General features: G+C 34.8%; 1 protein-coding gene across 4 annotated transcripts in view; it reads left to right on the top strand.

Moving 5' to 3' along the window:
- LOC142347860 (putative E3 ubiquitin-protein ligase DTX2) overlaps positions 1 to 18,299 on the top strand; it is a 346,790-nt gene that overhangs the window by 276,131 nt on the left and 52,360 nt on the right. For 3 of the 4 annotated variants that reach the window (XM_075398999.1, XM_075398997.1, XM_075398998.1), the window contains 4 exons: positions 540 to 876; positions 2,134 to 2,271; positions 7,850 to 7,965; positions 17,270 to 17,346. In XM_075398999.1, the coding sequence (XP_075255114.1) occupies positions 540 to 876; positions 2,134 to 2,271; positions 7,850 to 7,965; positions 17,270 to 17,346 (668 nt within the window). The remainder of the gene's footprint in view (positions 1 to 539; positions 877 to 2,133; positions 2,272 to 7,849; positions 7,966 to 17,269; positions 17,347 to 18,299) is intronic. The other variant, XM_075399000.1, reaches the window with a different exon arrangement.

Raw genomic sequence — 18,299 nt, 5'->3', positions numbered from 1 at the left:
GTACAGCCCTGCGGAACCCACGATCACCAGAACACCGGAGAACCAGCCTGACGATCAGTTGATAACAATCTCTTGAAATTTAACTGAAACTTCTAGAACTTACCGTTGAATATTGTTTATTAATTTCGTTAAAATAATTAAAGATTGAACTGGAAAATCTTTATTAAACGCTAAGTTATAACAGGCTTCTATAGAGCTAAATAACTCCGAGAAAAGATATTAATTACAAGGCAATTAGTGGATATATCATGCATCCGAACCGCTTAATAAAAGGTTATTACTAGCTAACTTTATTCAAAATATATCTGCTAAAAATCGCACTATGAAACATCAAAAATAAGTCATTGTACAATGACAATTAGTCAAGTTAATTACTCCTAATATTAACCTCAATAACACCACGAGAATAACTCTAAAAGTTAGTGCGTAACAGAGATGTTCAAAGAATCTGAATATTTTCAGTGATATCCCTTAATTGCTTTTCCATGACGTTTAAGTTGAGAAAAATTGTTCGGAAATTACTCTTTATGCGCTTGCAGGTAAAAGGCGCACCATTAGACGTTCAATCAAATCAAACACAGCTGGTGCTTCTGACTACATATGGGAGTGGGAAGAGTTTGGTTCTTGGACAAGCTACCCATCCTCAGATTGCGCGAAGCTAACAGCAGCACAGGCGGCCGGTCAAAGCTCCTGCCAGTTATCACCAAAGTACACTATCGATTTCACAACAATGCAACAGACAAATAATTTTACTTCATATCAGAGAAGTGTTCGAAGAAAGAAGCAACCAACACCTGCCATGGGCGCTCGTAACCTTGGAAAAAGTTCAAGTTATTCTGGAATGAGTCACATGAACCTCCGAACCAGAACTTCTAGGTACAGTTTTTTAACTTTTAATTTCTCATTATCTCGTCCGACTAACGTTCTATGATTCTTTGACTAATGTATGTGGCAATATACATATAGTTGATTGAATACGTTAATTTGGAATAAAATTTGACGTGTCACGTAAATGGAAAATCGGCTGAAATTAAGTGCATTCGATTTGGTTTGCAAATATACTCGAGAGGTTATGTGATGGAAATATCTGCGCAGGTAAGAACGGTGCACTGAGTCAGTGTTTTGCTTTTTGCCTATCTGAAACCGTAAACAGAATGAAGTTTTATCATCGTTTAAAAAAGCATTTAAAAGATAAAATGACAATTATAAAAGTCAATTTCTTCCGACTTTTTTTAATTATCTCATAAATTTCAGCTGAACGTTATTTTTCTATGGGGGAAAAGTATTTTGAAAACGAATTTTTTGAATAAAATTTGTTTCAAGTATTTTTTCATACAGATGACGTGAGATGAATGGCCGAAAGAAGTGCATGCTGAACGTGAATCTTCTACAGTTCTTTATGAACCGAGATACGAATTTGAGCTGATTCCTTATTGGCAACGTATTTTTTGTCATTGAAATTTTCAGATTTCATTTATTTCTAAATCTAGGAGGATAAAATTGGTTGTAGATATGAAGCAATGCCACGGTTGTGAAAGTTCCACACTTGTACCTTTTTTAAAAAAAGAGGATCCTGATCACCAATTTTACCAGCCAGCTCTTCCTGTCGAAAATATGCGAAGAACGCTAACATCATTTACCTTTCGGCAATCTTTTTTCAGTCGTCTTTTGCTATTGATATCAGATTCATTTTAGTCTATTTTAAGGAAACATTCCGGAAGTTATACTGATCACATCATGAACTTTAAGTTAAAGTTTTAATTGAAGTTAACTTTCAACTCAAGATTGTTAACAGAATTTTCTATTGCTCTCAAACGACGTTTGTATCAGTTATATTAGTCCTGCAATTTTTTTATGCGATGTTGACTTTTGGTCCTCAAAAACTGGATAAACAGGTAACGCCCAGAGTGCATAATGTTCTCTTAGAGCCTTTCGGTTTACTAGACTCTAAGTATGCGATTCACCAAAACTGTTTTGACAATTAAAATTCAGAAAACGCCACTCAGGCACCACCGTTTTATCGCAAAGCGATCTATTAGTTTAGTTTAAAAATTTGTACGTGGTTGTTTAGTCAGTTGGGGAAATCTAAAAGTGGAGGACATTGTAATTTAAGTTTGCTTCGGCTTATTTTAGTGCGAAAAACCAGTTGAGCGTTGCGTTGCCGAGTGTACCGACGAATGCGATTGCTTCAACTTCTGCGAACAGTTCAAGTGTTGGAGCTTTGTCAAGTTCAAGAGCACCATCGTCGCTAAATGTGACAGTGTTTCCACAGTAAGATTTTCTTCCAGATACCTATTTTTTTTACCTTATTTTCAGGAGATCCCAGAGTAACATAGCGGTATCGTTTAAAAGCTCCGTGCGTCCCTACGAAGGAAAATTTTAGGAATTCCACTTTTTGAAAGGAACTTTTGAAGTACTATCTTTTGGCTAGAGACTTCCGGCCATTTCTGTCGCTAACATAAAGGCGGTTGGAAGCGAGGAAGCAGTAAAACGGTATAAGTTAGTGGGTAAAGTCGGAGATTCTCATCCGGGAAGTCGAGGGTTTGAGCCCCTCTCCAGTTGGTGTATAAGCTATCATAAAAAATGTCGAAGCTACACTCTTTTTTATAGCTGCGAAGCTGTAAGCTGAGCGTAGCTATATTGCGGTGCTCTTGGTTTTTTTACAATTCAAAGAATTTGAATTGTATTGGGGCGCTGTCTTTTTTTTTAAGATCTGTTCACACATTTTCATGATTTTTGAAGTCAAATTGGAGTAGTGATTTTGGTCACGCCGAAACAGGAAATGGAGCGAAAAAGCGAGTGGTTTTGCGGCGTGAGTTTTTTTCGCTCTAATTTTAAAATAGAGTGAGAAAACGGTGTTTGAACAAAAATTCGGTTTCTCGGTAGTGGTTTTTTGTTCACATGCGGCAATTTCACTCTAATTTTTACTGTTTTTTCGATTTTCTGGATCGGATTTTTTTCTAGATGGTTTTTCCAATCCATTCACAGCTCATTCTAGGCCTTGTTTTTTGTTTGAATCAAAGTTTCATTTCTCGCTAGTGGTTTTTTTTGTTCACATGCGGCATTTTGACATTGATTTTCTGTTTTTTTCTTAATTTTTTGATCTGATTTGTTTTAAAATGGTTTTCTCAATTCACTCATAGTCCATTCTAGGTCTAATTTTTCTGTTTAGTCAATGAAAATTCTTTGAATTGTACGTCAGGACTTGTCCTGCTATGTTTTTTTGTTTCGTCGTCTGACGCTTTATTTTCGTTTTACATTTGTTCTAGAACATTCTGTCTCGTCACTGCTTAAATGGCTTTTTCGCGCTTGATTTCACGCTTTCTGCGTGACCTAAATTGCGGTTATTCAGAAACAGAATCTGTTCCTAAAACAAAGTTGATTGTAAGAAAACAGATTGTATGGTCCGACAGCCGAGTGGTTAAGGCGACTGGCTGTTAATCCGGAGATCGCCGGTTCGAGACGCGACAGGGAAACTTTTTTTTTGCACCCAAAAACAACCTCCTTTGAAATAACTTGTAAGTTTTATAGGCGGCGGCGATAACTATTATCAACTCACTTCTGTATCTTTTTCCATCTGTATTTTACGGCACGCAAGTCTATTTCGCAGCTATTCCGGCAATCTGCCGGCTATGTTCAATTAAGTTCAAAGATATCTGTTTTTCTATTACATTCAGTTATTCGTTATTAATAGCCGCAAAGTGATAGCTGAGGCTATTATTGACCTTCTCTTTGTTTTTTTTTTGTCGAGATTTTTGTTACGACCATATGACGTCACAGTCACTTTAAATCTGCCTTTTCTCGATCATACAATTTCATCCTACGCCTTAATAGTCTCTATGCGGCTCACTGGAACCGTTAAATTCGTGGTGTGAAGGGCGGTTCTTCCCCGCAGGCTGGACCCACCCCTGAGACCCACACTTTGCTGTTACACCCCCATCCCTCAATGCCAGCATCCTCCTCATGCCCCAGCTAACTACCGAAGGAAACCACTCGTTGGTTGTTCGAGTGCAATTCGCCCAATGATAGTTGATTATTTTCAAATATATTGATAACCCTTTATAATGGTTTTGACTTAAATAATACTTATGGGGAAGTACCACAAAAATATCTTTTCAAAGTTTTTCCATAATTCATGGGTGCCGAAGATGATGAAAGAGACATTTCGATCGCTCATAGGCTACCGTCACGGAACTCAGCTAAATCGGTTATTGCACGATTTGCTCGCAGAACCAAGAAAATTGAAATGCCCGGAATGAAAAACAATTTGAAGGATTCGCAATGCTATCGGAATGTCAAAGTTATTTAAACATAACCAGCCAGCCCAGATTGACTTTTCTATACTTATTGAAAGGACGCCGTCTTTTATCTAAAGCTTGGGTACAGAGGATCTCTATTACAAATGGAAAGGTTTAAGGGGTTTTGCTGCTTGACCGTGAACATACTAAATCAGCCTTTAATTGCTCTCAAACAAAGTTTGTAGAAATTATAGTAGCCCATGGTCTTTTATGCAATTTTTCGCTTGACCGATTTTTTGTATGGCCCTTTTGACTTTTCCTCTTCAAAAACGGGATGAACAGGTAACGCCAGAGGGCCTCAAGTTTCTGAGAGCCTCACCAGTCTAATCCTAAATTTTGAACCCCCGGCCTCAGCCAACCCCCTACCCCTCAGTCACCTCCCCTCGTCCTCTCAACTTGGCGATTTGGACCCCCCTCTCGTCCAGATTCGCTCGACGACGTAAGTTGGTCGTTTTATTTGTGCTCTTTCTTTTAAAAGTTTCTAAGTGTCTTCTGTTTTTCAGTAGATTGAACCAGCCATTTAATTTTTCTAGTGTTGGCTGATTAAATTTTCAAAGGCGAATTTTTACTTGATTTTGTTTCCGGGCCTTTGCGTAGTTTTTTTTGTATAGGTGATTGCCCATCAACGTCAGAAGTTTGGAGAGTGGTTTTTTTCAAAACAGTAAAGGCGAAATATTTTGGAAGTGCAGCGAAAAAGGAGTAGTTTTTTAATGCTCTCCAACGAAGTTTAAAAAAATTATTGTAAATGTGTTGGTCTTTTTTAACGCAAAAGTTTCGCTAGACCGTTTTCGCACATATGTTCTTGGACATTCTGTGACTTCTAAAGTGACATTTCATGCTTCACTTCATTTTTCGATTGTTCTCGTTCCAAAGAAATTGTTGCTAATATAAGTATTGTTATTATAGTTTCGAAGCTGTATGCTGAGCGGAGCTATTTTACGGTGCTCTTGGTTTTTTTGTTTCGTCTTCTGACGCTCTTTTTGTTTTACATTTGTTCGCACAGCAAAGGTAAAAAATTCAAATTTTCTGAATGACTTTTTATTCTCACTAAGGGCTTTTGCGATCGTGACTTCATTTCTCACTCTCTCTAGCAAAAGTTTTTTGAGTCACTTGCGTGATTAGATTTTGATCATACGTGACTTACCTCACTCAATAAAATGACTTTTGCACTTGAAAACTTTAGTTTAATTTGAATTAGTTTAAGATCAAAGGAACTGTGCAGTAAAGGTCACTAATGAAAAGTATTCTGCGGAACAAATTTTAACCAGCTGTTTTACTTTATCGCTGAATGTTTTTTTACTTAGCTTTTTGAGTAGCGTCGATTTTTTTATTTTAGACCTGCATCTGTTTCTATCTTTATTGTACGGCAGGCAAGTCTATTTCGCAGCTGTTCCGGCAATATGCCGGCTGTGTTTGGTTGAGCATCAAAGCCGTTGTAGCTTAGTTGTTAAGATGTCTGACAGCCTTCAGTAGGCTGCGGGTTCGAAACTTTGAGGTACGAGGTTGCGGGTTCGAAATCCTATGAGTTTATGCACCCATAAAAAAAATTCTAAGCTAACGCTAAATTAAATTACTCGCACTTGTTGTTTGAGAGCAATTCGTCCGAGGTTTGTCGTTTCATATTTTTTTTCATCCGAATTCAAATGTGCGCGTAGGTGTGAAAACATTTTTTTTGTAAAGCATCTTTAAAAATAGTCTTTGATTTTTTAAAAATTTTTTGCAAAATTGGTTTTTGTAGCATTTGTTATCGAGTTGAAAAACCGTTCAAAATGTTTCTGAACTTATTTTAGACTTTGAGCCTTCAATTGATATTCTTTCTATTTTACTGCTTCTGATGCTTTGCCTGTGTTGTTCTTTCGTCCGTTTTTATTTGGACAATTGGTGTTGTTTATTTTAATTATTTTTCCTTTTTCCATATACTTTTTGATCATTTTCGGGCCCAATTTTGTCAAATTTTTGATGTGTTTGGACTGCTCCTACAGTATATTGGAAATTATCTCAAACAAAATTGAGCCGCACGGAACTTGACCCCAGATTAGGAATACTATTTAAAGTAATTTTTGGGGTTGCATCATATAAAAAGTATTTTGTAAGATTTTAGTTTGAGAACTGTTCTTTCCTCGCTTTCTATATCTTTGGTTCAAGGTTTTGTATTCAAATCGTTGTTTGATTTTTTCAATATTGTTTTGTTTAAGGAGACTAGAAGTTGAGGCCGAATTAGAGTATACTATCGAGTGATTTCTGTAGTGTGCCGGCTAGTTTTCATTATCTCAATCAGATTTTGTATCCTGTTAGCTATCATTTAGTTTTTTCAATATTATGTCTTAAATCAGTTTGACTACTACAGGCCACTATCATTGTTCTATCATTTAAATCTTAGTGCTTTCAGAGAGGCGTAACTGCGTAGCGCAACCTGAATTTTAAGCAATAAAGGCTGTAAAGTGAAAGAGAATACAAGATAAACCGATAAAACTGGATGCGTAGTGCGGAATACTTCACTTCCTTTTACGTTATTACTATCCGTTCTATAGGCTTCAGTTCCATAGTACACTGGCATTAATCAGAATGTTACTTTTTGCCAGTGTACTAACTGGAAAAGGCGGTAAGCAAACTTTCCAATCTGAAATCCCACCATGCATCGAAATGTATTCTCATAAATATATGCTGACTATAACAAAATAGTTTAGTTAAATTGCAAAAACCGGGAAACATATAACCAAAGAATGAAGCAGGAACAAAAGGTCAAGTGTAGGTTGTTTCTCTTTGCTCTTTGTAATAAAGGCCAAAAAATATCGAAAGGTACGTGCCTATCTGTTGCATAATTTTTAATTATTATAAAGTTGCATACTTTATAAAGTATACATACTTGATGCACTGAGGAACATCAGTAGCTTTTTAAGAAAAGAGCAAGTCGTTTGCAAAATGAATGGAACAGAAGAACGAAACCACTTTTTTGCGGAAATAAAAACAAAACAAAACATGGCGACAGATAGTTTAAGGTGAAGGGTTTGAAAATTAGGAGATAAGCCTAAATTAACAGAATTTTTTGAGAATGCGTCATTTTAGAGGAAAGTTGGGGCCATTTATTTGTCTTACTTCTTCGTTTTAAAACGAACAGCCAAACAAGAAACATGAAGTATCCATATTTTTGGAAATGCTACTAAATGATTTGAATGATGCCGTTTATCAGATTAATGTTTAACTTTTGGTTTTATTCGTGAAATTTACATGTTCGAATTGAAAGGAAACAAATTCTATTTATCAATGAAGTATTTTTGTTTATTGCTGGGTTTTTTAAAGGCATAGGGCTCAGTCGATTTAATAGGTATATTATGTGCTCAAATTTGTTGGAGTGTATATATCAAGTTGATGCCGTGTCTGTTGATAACTATATAAGTCTAGCTAGTCTCTTATATGGTTATACAGGCAATCTACCCGCTATCATTGCAACATACTGGTTACCGTAGTTTTTTGTAAAGGGATTGAAAAAATTTTTCACTTTTGATAGCTCGGATTAATCATCAGCCAGCTTCAAAAATGCATTTTTTTAGACATGCCGACAATTCAGAGGACGAAGACGCTAACTGTTCACAACATGGGATGATAGTTGTAGCAGCGAAGAAGTTGAAATCCACATCAGTTGAGAAAACCCTTGCTGAGATGAAAGGTCGGTTTACAGTGCCTGAATTGTTGATTAGAAACACTCCGATTACACTGCATGTTCCGAAATTGATTGCACAAAAACGTATTTTAGATAATAAACAAAGCCTTTCGGCGGCTATTATTTATGCGCTCTCCTTATCTACAATCGAAATTATTTAGATTGTATTGGTGCACTGTCTTTTTCACGACTCGAAGAGAAGGATTGATGGAGCGTCTTTTTTTGAACGGTAATTTTTGTTTGAGTGTATTTGAAACAGGGAGTGAAATGGGTGAAAACAAAGCTTTTAGGTCAAATCGCTGAAGAGCAGAGAGAAGAGAGTGGTTTTCTGTTCTTGTTATATTTTTTAGACACCGAGATAAATAGGTGTAAAAAATATTTTTCGGTAAGAGGCATTTTTAAAGCAGCTTTTTAATTTAAACTCCAATTTTTGCAATCAATGATGTTTCTGTCACTCACCCAAACTAGTTATAGTGCGTTTGAAAGTTTTTTGACCATCTGAATTAAAATATGATGTCTTAGATCCAATTTTGAGCTATTTTTACCATTTGCCATGTTGTAGGCTCTTTAGCAGTTTTTGTTTCTTGTTCAAATTTTTATAGCATTTGGGAACTTCTGTGGCTCAAATTAGCTGTTTTAGTTTTTTGGTTGGCTTTCAATATAATTGTTATTGATTTTGTGTAGTTAAATTGAGTAAAATTAAGCAAATTTTGACCAATATCTGTCTCCCTTTTTTAATTTATTTTTTTCGGGTTCTTTGGATTTTCTGTTCTTCAATTAGTTGTTGCCAGATGTTGGGTAGTTAAGTACCTAAACAGAAGAAGTAATAAAATTGTATTGTTAAATAGTTGATAGAGATAGCATTTTAATATTTTGGATATGTTTGTTGAAAAATATCTTTTTCTTCGACAATGTCCTTCATTTTCTCGATTTTCCCTATAGGGACTATTTTTTTATTATATATGAATGCCTTTTCTGTCAATTGAATTTCGTTTTTTGAATGACAATTAACTGTGTCGGAAGGTTTTGCCAGTAGTTGTTTTGGAGCCGCAATTTGTAATGAAATTTGTTGTCAGATTTTGTTGTCAATTACTTTTCCATTGTTAATTTCCCTGTTATTGTCTGTTTTCTGTGTCCAATTTGTTTGTTTCCAATTGATTCGCTTAATCTATTAGAAGGTTCATTGTGTTAGCTAGAGTAGTCAATTTTCTACTGCGATTCGTTTCCGGAAGTCTTCCGGCTATGTTTTTTATCAATAATTAGCTCAAATTAGCCGTTTTAGTTTTTTGATTGGCTTTCGATGTAATTGTTATTGATTTTGTATAGTTAAATTGAGTAAAATTAAGCAAACTTTGACCAATATCTGTCTCTTTTTTTCTTAATTTCTTATTTTTTTCGGGTTCTTTGCATTTTCTCCCTTTGCAGGATGTAAAAATAATGTCGAACGTGAAAACTAAAAATTCGGGTCAAAATCAAATCAAGCGTTTGACAAATGGAAGAGCAGGAAGAAGACTGATTGGTTTTCTATTCATGTCATTTTTGTGAGAGAGCAAGAAAAGGTGTGAACAAATTTTTGAATAGTGAGCGAAATTTTTTGATCATGTTGGGCTTTTTTGAAGCAGTTTCTTAAGTTTGTACTCCAATTTTTTCTCTTAAAGGTCCTTCTCACAATTATATAAACCAGTACTATTGTGTTAAGAAATTTTTTTGACAATTTGAGGCGAATATTACACTTTTTTTCAGATATTTTTTAACATTTTTTAGCAGTTTCTGTATACTTCTTTTTAGCAGTTGCTGTATACTTCTTTTTAGCAGTTTTTAGCAGTTTTTGCATCGATTTTTCGCCTTGTTGGGAGTTGTATGGTTGAAATTAGTTATTAAAGTAGTTTTGGTGGTCTTTCAAATTGATTGATTTTTTCTGAATTATTTTTGTTGATTACAATTGAATAAATTTGGACAAATTTTTTACCAGTTTTTATTTTTCTTGTTTTTTTGTCAATTTACTCTAAGTTTACTCTTGCTGATGTAGTTTTTAATAGCCGCACAGTGATAGCTGTGGCTATTATTGGCCTTCTCTTGTTTTTTTTTATTTCGTCGTCGCGATTTTTGTTACGACCATAAGACGTCACAACCACTTCAAATCTGCTTCTTGTTCATTCGTTCATGCAATTTCAACTGAAGTGCGTGTGTGACGTCATTTTTCGCTCTTAGTGGAGCGAGTTTTTTGTTCATTCGCGTGATTAATTTTTTGGTCTCACGTGACTTACCTCACTCTCAATAATGACTTCCTCACTTTGTATTTGACTTTTATTTACTTTAATTCAAAGAGGTAAGGTCAAATGGGTGTTTGTCACTCTAAAAGAAGGTTATTAGAGAGCAGCTAATAGAGGCAGCAAAAACTTATACAGATTTTCAATCACAATATAACATATCAGCCTTCAATGAAAAGTCGAATTTTTTTGGTGTCTTTTTTACTGTTTTTTGAGACTGCAGATCTACGAAGCTACTGTGGCTATTTTCTGGCAATCTGCCAGCTATGTTCTTGTTCTATTTTTAATTTGAGTTTTTGCTTCTATTATGTGACACTTGATTGCTAGACATAGCACTTTTTCTGAAATAAATTTTAAAAATTTTGAATTTCGGTTTCTTCAATTTTTTCTGATCCCTGCATTTTTTAATTGTTCTTTAATGTTTCTCCGACAAGTGTTGAGTTTGGTACTGGCGTACCAGAAGATGTTATAGATTTTTTCTGGCAAAATGTTTTCGATTTTGCATTTTGGCATTGTAGATAATTTGACAGAATATTTTGTTCAGTTTTGTACTTTGTCACTTCTTTCCCTATCATGTTTTCTGTTTATAAACCCAATTCGTTAGATTGTCTGTCAGTTGGTAATATTGTAATGCAAAGTAAATGTATTACAGGGTATTAGTAAATCTTGACAATAATTTTGGAAGTGAAACTACAAGTAAATTTTAATAGATACTATATCAGTTTTTGTCCGTTAGACGACTTCTAATGTTATTTTTCCTGTTGTCGCTTAAAAATGTTAACCAATTAATGCATCAGCAGGGTAATGAATCAGCAGGTTTGTTAATCAACAGGTTAATGAATCAGCAGATTTTGTTTCCGATGTTTTGTTGAGAACAGTTATTCAGGCATTGCAATTGTTAGAGAATATTAACGGTTTTTTTTACTCATTGAATTACGCAATAGCGTCAATACGGTCAATGTCAAAAGAGCAAAATGAAAAGAAACGGGATAAGTCAATAAAGCGCAGTCATCAAATCAATGTGCGTTAGGTTATCATTGTTCCGATCTTTTCCTTTTGTGCACCCAGTGCGTTATGCACCCTCACTTACAGATAACGTGTCTGTACATATTAAATCATTTTGGTAAGAATATGGTGAGTGTGTCTCTGGGTGTAAATAGTATGCACCCACTACCAAATTATATCACATTTTGGCACTTCCTGGCGCGGCAAATTTAATGGATTAAGAAATCAATTGAACTTTGGATGAGAATGTCTTTTCTTTGACTATGTAGGTTTGGCTATCAGGTAGTGTTCCGTCAATTAGTTGACAATATGGGGGTTAATTGCTCTCAAACGAAGTTTTTAGCAATCATATTAACCCTGTTGGCTTTTTTATCCAATTTTTTTATTTGTTGCAATTCAAAGAATTTGAATTGTATTGGGGCGCGGTCTTTTTTATTACGACTCGAAGAGGAGTATTGGAGAAGTCCTTTTTTAAATCAATTTTATTGGAGTGAATTTTGAAGCAGGAAATGAAACACGTGAAAAAATTTGGAGTAATGAAAAAAATGAAGAGTGGAGCGAAAAGAGAGTGGTTTTTTGTTCATATCGCTCTTTTCTAGAGAGCGAGAAATTGAGATTGAGGTGTGAAAAAATTTCTGTTAGCGAGCGAAATTTTTTGTTCACGTGCGGAAGTTTAAAGCAATTGTTTTGGATAAGAGGTTTGGTTATTCTTTTGATATAATTTTTGGCTGGTTTTGAAGGTTTCTGGAAATTCATATAAAATTTATGCAAATTCGGAGGTTTTTCATGTATTTTGCTGATTTTGGGCTATTTTTTGCTTCTTTTGACGATTTTTTTACTGCCTCAAATGGGTGTTGACAAGACCCCTATTAATGGAGCAATTATTAGATAACAAGTGGTTACACTTTTGTGGACATAATGCATTTTTATGTAGAGAAATATGACAAAAAATGGCAAAAATTGAAACTTTCTTAATTTTTTGGCAATTTTTCTTTTTTTCATGTTGTTTAGACAAGTTTATTAGCCTATTATGACTTGCCTATTGTTTTGCGAGCATCTGGATACCCTATTGGCTGAAGGAAATTTTTCTTTGGATTTATTTGCTTTTGTAATATTAAACATTTTTTTAACTTTTTCCAGTTTTTTAGTCCAAGTTGTTTGTAGGAGCTTATTTTTTCTTGGTTTGGCATCAAAAAATTCTCATGTGGTTATAGTAGGTACTAGTTGTTTGTATGAAGTATTTTTGGCAGAGATACTTTTTCGGGATCTCAATTTATGACAAAATTTGATCAGATTTTTTTAACATATTTTAACAGATTTGGTTTTGTTTCAAGATAATCATAAATTAGTGGAGGAACGGGTTGTCTGGTAATTATTTGGATGGCGTTTAAGTGGTTTTCCAGTTCGAGTTGTTTCCGAAAATCTTCCGGCTATGTTTTTTCCAAGATCTCTTCACTGTTTCAAGATTTTTGAAGTCAAATTGGAGTAGTGATTTTTGTAACGCCGAAAATGGAAGTGGAGAGAAAAAGCGAGCCGCTTTTTCCTTTTAAATTTAAAGTTGAGTGAAAAAACGGCGGTGTTTGAACGAAAATTCGCTTTCTCGCTAATTTTGTTTCACATGCAGCAATTTCACTTTGATTTTTACTGTTTTCGATTTTTTGATCGCATTTTTTTCTTATTGGTTTTCCCAATCCTTTCATAGTTCATTCTAGGCCTAGTTTTTTTAAAACTTCCTTTTCTCACTAGTTGTTTTTTTGTTCACATACTGCATTTTAACGTTGATTTTTTATTTTTTAATTTTGTCCTGCTATGTTTTTAAAATTCGCTTTACCTTTTGGTCACCATCTTCGTTTTCCATAAGTCACGATTTTCACGCTTAATTTATGACTTACTTCACTCACTGTTTCATTTGAATGAATTTTAAAGTCTTTTACGCATTTAATTACGCAATGTCGTGAATACTGTCAACGTCAAAAGAGCAAAATCAGAAGCAGCGGATAAATCGATAGAGCCCGATCATCAAGATTTTGAGGTTTAGGTTATCTGAGTTCATTAGGGTTTGCTAGCAGATATGGTTATTAAGCTTATTAGCTCTGTTTAGAAGCTGTTTTAAGTAGAATTTTAGAATCTAACTGAAACTGCACTTCAAATTAGAACCTTTTTTGACACTGAAAAAAAAACAAGAAACTTCGGTCAATTTATTTCTTCTTTTTTTTTCTGTTTCGATCCAGATGAGCATCAAACGCGGCAATGGCCGCTGTTTTTTTTCGGAAATATGCCCAATATGATTTTTCACTTCCGGAGTTTACGCCTCTGTTTTTGCCGTTCTTTCTGAATTTTTAACTGCTTGTTTTAGAAGTTCATACACATGTTTTAATAATGGATAGGTGTATTTTTGAGACAAGAAAGGGCGCTTAATGATTTAAATAACCTAGACATTGTTTTTATTACAACATCATTAATGTTTTGTGGTTGCCCGTTTTCAAATGAATGTATTTTAATTTTTTTCACGTGTTGAATTACTTAATATAGTGAATACGATTAAAGTCAAACGAGCAAAAATCAAAAGAAACGGGATAAACATATATAGCTCGGTCTTTGAGGCATAATCTATTTGGTTATCAAAGCTCTTTAAAGCGATTGCTGGCTGTCATTAGTTTTTTGCTTAACAGCCTTCAGTTTAGAAGCGGAATTAAGTGTAATTTTAGGATTCAACCGAATATGCTGAGTTTACACACCAAATAAGAATACTTTCAAACTTCGAAGTTTGGCAATTTCTATATCTTTAATTTTTCTTTTTCTGTTTCAATCCAAAAATGCGTCAACGGTGGCTATTTTCCGGCAATTTCCGAGCTATGTTCTTTGAAGTCAATTTACAGTAGTTATTTTGGTCAATCCGAAATATCAAGTAGAGCGAAAAATTAGTTTTTTCTTTCATTTTTGAAGAAAGCTATGTTTGAAAAAAGTTCGCTTTCTCGCTAGTGATTTTCACATGCGGGGCAATTTCACTTCGATTTTTTTTAATGTTTTTCGATTTTTTCGATATGATTTTTTTCTTAATGGTTTTTACCAATGCAGTCAGTTCATTTTAGTCCTATTTTTTGCATGAACCAACTTTTCCTCTCGCTGGCATTTAACTTTGGTTTTCCGTTTTTTTATCTGATTTTTAGGAAATGGTTTTTCCAATTCACTCATAGTCCGCTCTAGGTCTAGTTTTCTGTTTAGTCAATAAAAGTTCTTTGAATTTTCCTAATTCGCTTTATCTTTTGATCACCTTTTTCGTTATACATAAGTCACGATTTTCACGTTTGACTTCTGACTTACTTCACTCGCTGTTTCAACTGAATGGATTTTGGTTTTAATTTCGCAATATAGTGAATGCGGTGAATGTCAAAAGATCAAAATGAAGAAGCGGGATAAATCGATACAGCCCGGTCATTTAACATTAGGATATCGAAGTTCATTAGAGTGTAGCTGAAATGGGTATTGCGCTTATTAGCCTTCAGTTTAGAAGCGAAGTTAAGTGTAGTTTAATGATCCAACCGAATACGCAGAGTTTACACACGAAATAGGAACTTTAACACTTCGAAGTTTGGCAATTTCTATCTCCTTATTTTTTCTTTTTCTGTTTCATTCCCAAAGTGCGTCAACGGTAGCTATTTTCCGGCAATTTGCGAGCTATGTTCTTTGAGGTCAATTTACAGTAGTTATTTTGGTCAATCCGAAATATCAAGTAGAGCGAAAAATTAAATAGTTTTTTTGTCATTTTTGAAAGCGATGTTTGAAAAAAAAAATTCGCTGTCTCGCTAGTGATTTTGTTCACATGCGGGGCAATTTCACTTTGATTTTTTTTACTGTTCGATTTTTTTGGATATGATTTTCTTAATGGTTTTTACCAATGCAGTCATAGTTCATTTTAGGCCTATTTTTTGCATGAACCAAATTTTCCTCTCGCTGGCATTTTAACTTTGGTTTTCCGTTTTTTTTATCTGATTTTTTAGGAAATGGTTTTTCCAAATCACTCATAGTCCGCTCTAGGTCTAGTCTTTTGTTTTGTCAATGAAAGTTCTTTGAATTTTCCTAATTCGCTTTATCTTTTGATCACCTTTTTCGTTTTACATAAGTCACGATTTTCACGTTTGACTTCTGACTTACTTCACTCGCTGTTTCAATTGAATGGATTTTGGGTTTAATTTCGCAGTATGGTGAATGCGGTGAATGTCAAAAGATCAAAATGAAGAAGCGGGATAAACCGATACAGCCCGGTCATTTAAAATTAGGATATCGAAGTTCATTAGAGTGTAGCTGAAATGGGTATTGCGCTTATTAGCCTTCAGTTTAGAAGCGAAGTTAAGTGTATTTTTAGTATCCAACCGAATATGCAGAGTTTACACACCAAATAGGAACACTTTCACACTTCGAAGTTTGGCAATTTCTATCTTTTTATTTTTTCTTTTTCTGTTTCAATCCCAAAGTGCGTCATCGGTGGCTATTTTTCTGCAATTTGGGAGCTATGTTCTTTGAAGTCAATTTACAGTAGTTATTTTGGTCAATCCGAAATATCAAGTAGAGCAAAAAATTGAGTAGTTTTTGCTTTCATTTTTGAAGAAAGCGATGTTTGAAAAAAATTCGCTTTCTCGCTAATGATTTTTTTCACATGCGGGGCAATTTCACTTTGATTTTTTTTTACTGTTTTTCGATTTTTTTGGATATGATTTTTTTCTTAATGGTTTTTACCAATGCAGTCATAGTTCATTTTAGGTCTATTTTTTTGCATGAACCAAGTTTTCCTCTCGCTGGCATTTTAACTTCGGTTTTCCGTTTTTTTTTATCTGATTTTTTAGGAAATAGTTTTTTCCAATTCACTCATAGTCCGCTCTAGGTCTAGTCTTTTGTTTAGTCAATAAAATTTCTTTGAATTTTCCTAATTCGCTTTATCTTTTGATCACCTTTTTCGTTTTACATAAGTCACGATCTTCACCTTTGACTTCTGACTTACTTCACTCGGTGTTTCAACTGAATGGATTTTGGATTTAATTTTGCAATATGGTGAATGCGGTGAATGTCAAAAGATCAAAATGAAGAAGCGGGATAAACCGATACAGCCCGGTCATTTAAAATTAGGATATCGAAGTTCATTAGAGTGTAGCTGAAATGGGTATTGCGCTTTTTAGCCTTCAGTTTAGAAGCGAAGTTAAGTGTAATTTTAGGATCCAACCGAATATGCAGAGTTTACACACCAAATAAGAACACTTTCACACTTCGAAGTTTGGCAATTTCTATCTCTTTATTTTTTTCTGTTTCAATCCCAATGTGCGTCAAGCGGGTCAACGGCGGCTATTATCCGGCAATTTGCCAGCTATGTTTTTTGAAGACAATTTACAGTAGTTATTTTGGTCAATCCAAAATATGAAGTAGAGCGAAAAAGCAAGTAGTTTTTCACTTATTTTTGAAGAAAGCGATGTTTGAAAAAAAATTGCTTTCTCGTTAGTGGTTTTTTGTTCACATGCGTAAATTGGACTTTGATTTTTACTGTTTTTTTAGTTTCTTGAAATGGTTTCTTTCTAAATGGTTTTCCCAACCCATCTAGTTTTTTTAGAGGCCTGCATCCTGATAATTTCTAAGCACTTTCCCTGTTATCGTTGGATGGAAGTTTGAACTGTTCAACCCTTAGCGGGTATTTGGACATAAAATGAGACTTAGATCTAGTTGGGTTCTTGGGGAGTTCTACGGTTGTCGTATCAAAAAGTGATTTGTTTGAAACAATAGTTCAATCTGAAATGACTTATAAACAGCGGAGATTTTTTCTTAATATGTTTATGGCAACAATTAGGTTACAGGTTTATGAAATACTCTACCACATAATAGAACTGACGTCCACCTATTGATGTAAAGTTTCTAGCTCACTAAGCTGGGGGAGGGGAGGTTGTATATTGGATCCAGAACAAAATAAATCCGAAATATATTTAAGACCTGCACGGTTTTTCATGTTTTTCTTGGTGACATCCAACGCGCCTTGTTCTGCTTTGCTTTAGTGTTCAATAACCTGGACGAGAAAATGGCTGCCAATTTGCGATTCTACATTCCACCGGAGGCTTCCCAGGACGATAAAGTTAGTTTTCCGTATTCAGGGTTGCATTCTTCACTGAGGGAGTTCTTATCATTTCCTAGTGTGATAATAAAGTATTACATAATCGGGATATCACTGATTAATCATTGCAAATCGTCATTAATATGCGATGAAGGATAAATAGAGCGCAACTAAGAACTTAAAAGTATTATTATGAACTCGTCTAAAACTATAACCTACATATATAATAACCGTTTGTGTGCCCCCCCCTGGACGTTATGCTCCCCCCTCCCCCAGTTACAGAGCACGTGCCCTTACATAGTATATCATGTGAGTAGTAAAATTTGGGGTGGTCTACCGCACAGAATTAGAATCCCTCCCAGCCCAGTCTCGAACCAACTTCAAAATCATACAGCTTAGTGCTGGAAGCATGCCTACATTGCCGAGCTACGGATACCAAAACTACTTAGACCAAATCACGCTAAAGGCAAAGCTGAGTAATACAAACTTATAGTACGATTGCGGTAAGCGATTCGCTGAATAGTCATGCAATATTTTCTTAAATAATACATAATCTAACTAAGTTTTCTTTTTAAATCATTAAACAATAAACCTTAAATAAGGCAACATGGCCCAGATGGTAACTCGCGTAAACGCATAATCACCTGGGTTACGTTGCCTTTTGGATTCCATTATAATTTATCAAACACAAACAAACAAATCTATCTCACTTTTGTCTTTTTTATTAAAGCTATCTCAGTTTTGGGTTTTTATCAGACCTAATTAAACAAATCGCTCTATGAAAACAACGAAGAAGTAAACTTCTCGCATTTATCGAAAATAACCATGAAAAACAGTCCAGAAACCTCGGATAACTTCCGATATATTGCTTACAGCGCTCAAGTCCTAATTCCATCTCAGTTGATCAAAGAGAGGGTAACCTCACCACGCAAGATCAGCCGAAAGGACTAGCACATTGGATTGACCAATTTACG

The sequence above is a fragment of the Convolutriloba macropyga genome, chromosome 10 (genome assembly GCF_964194025.1).
Source record: "Convolutriloba macropyga chromosome 10, txConMacr16.3, whole genome shotgun sequence".
NCBI classification, from domain to species: Eukaryota; Metazoa; Xenacoelomorpha; order Acoela; family Convolutidae; genus Convolutriloba; species Convolutriloba macropyga.
Note: the sequence above shows the minus strand (reverse complement) of the source record. Positions and strands in the feature narration are given on the sequence as shown.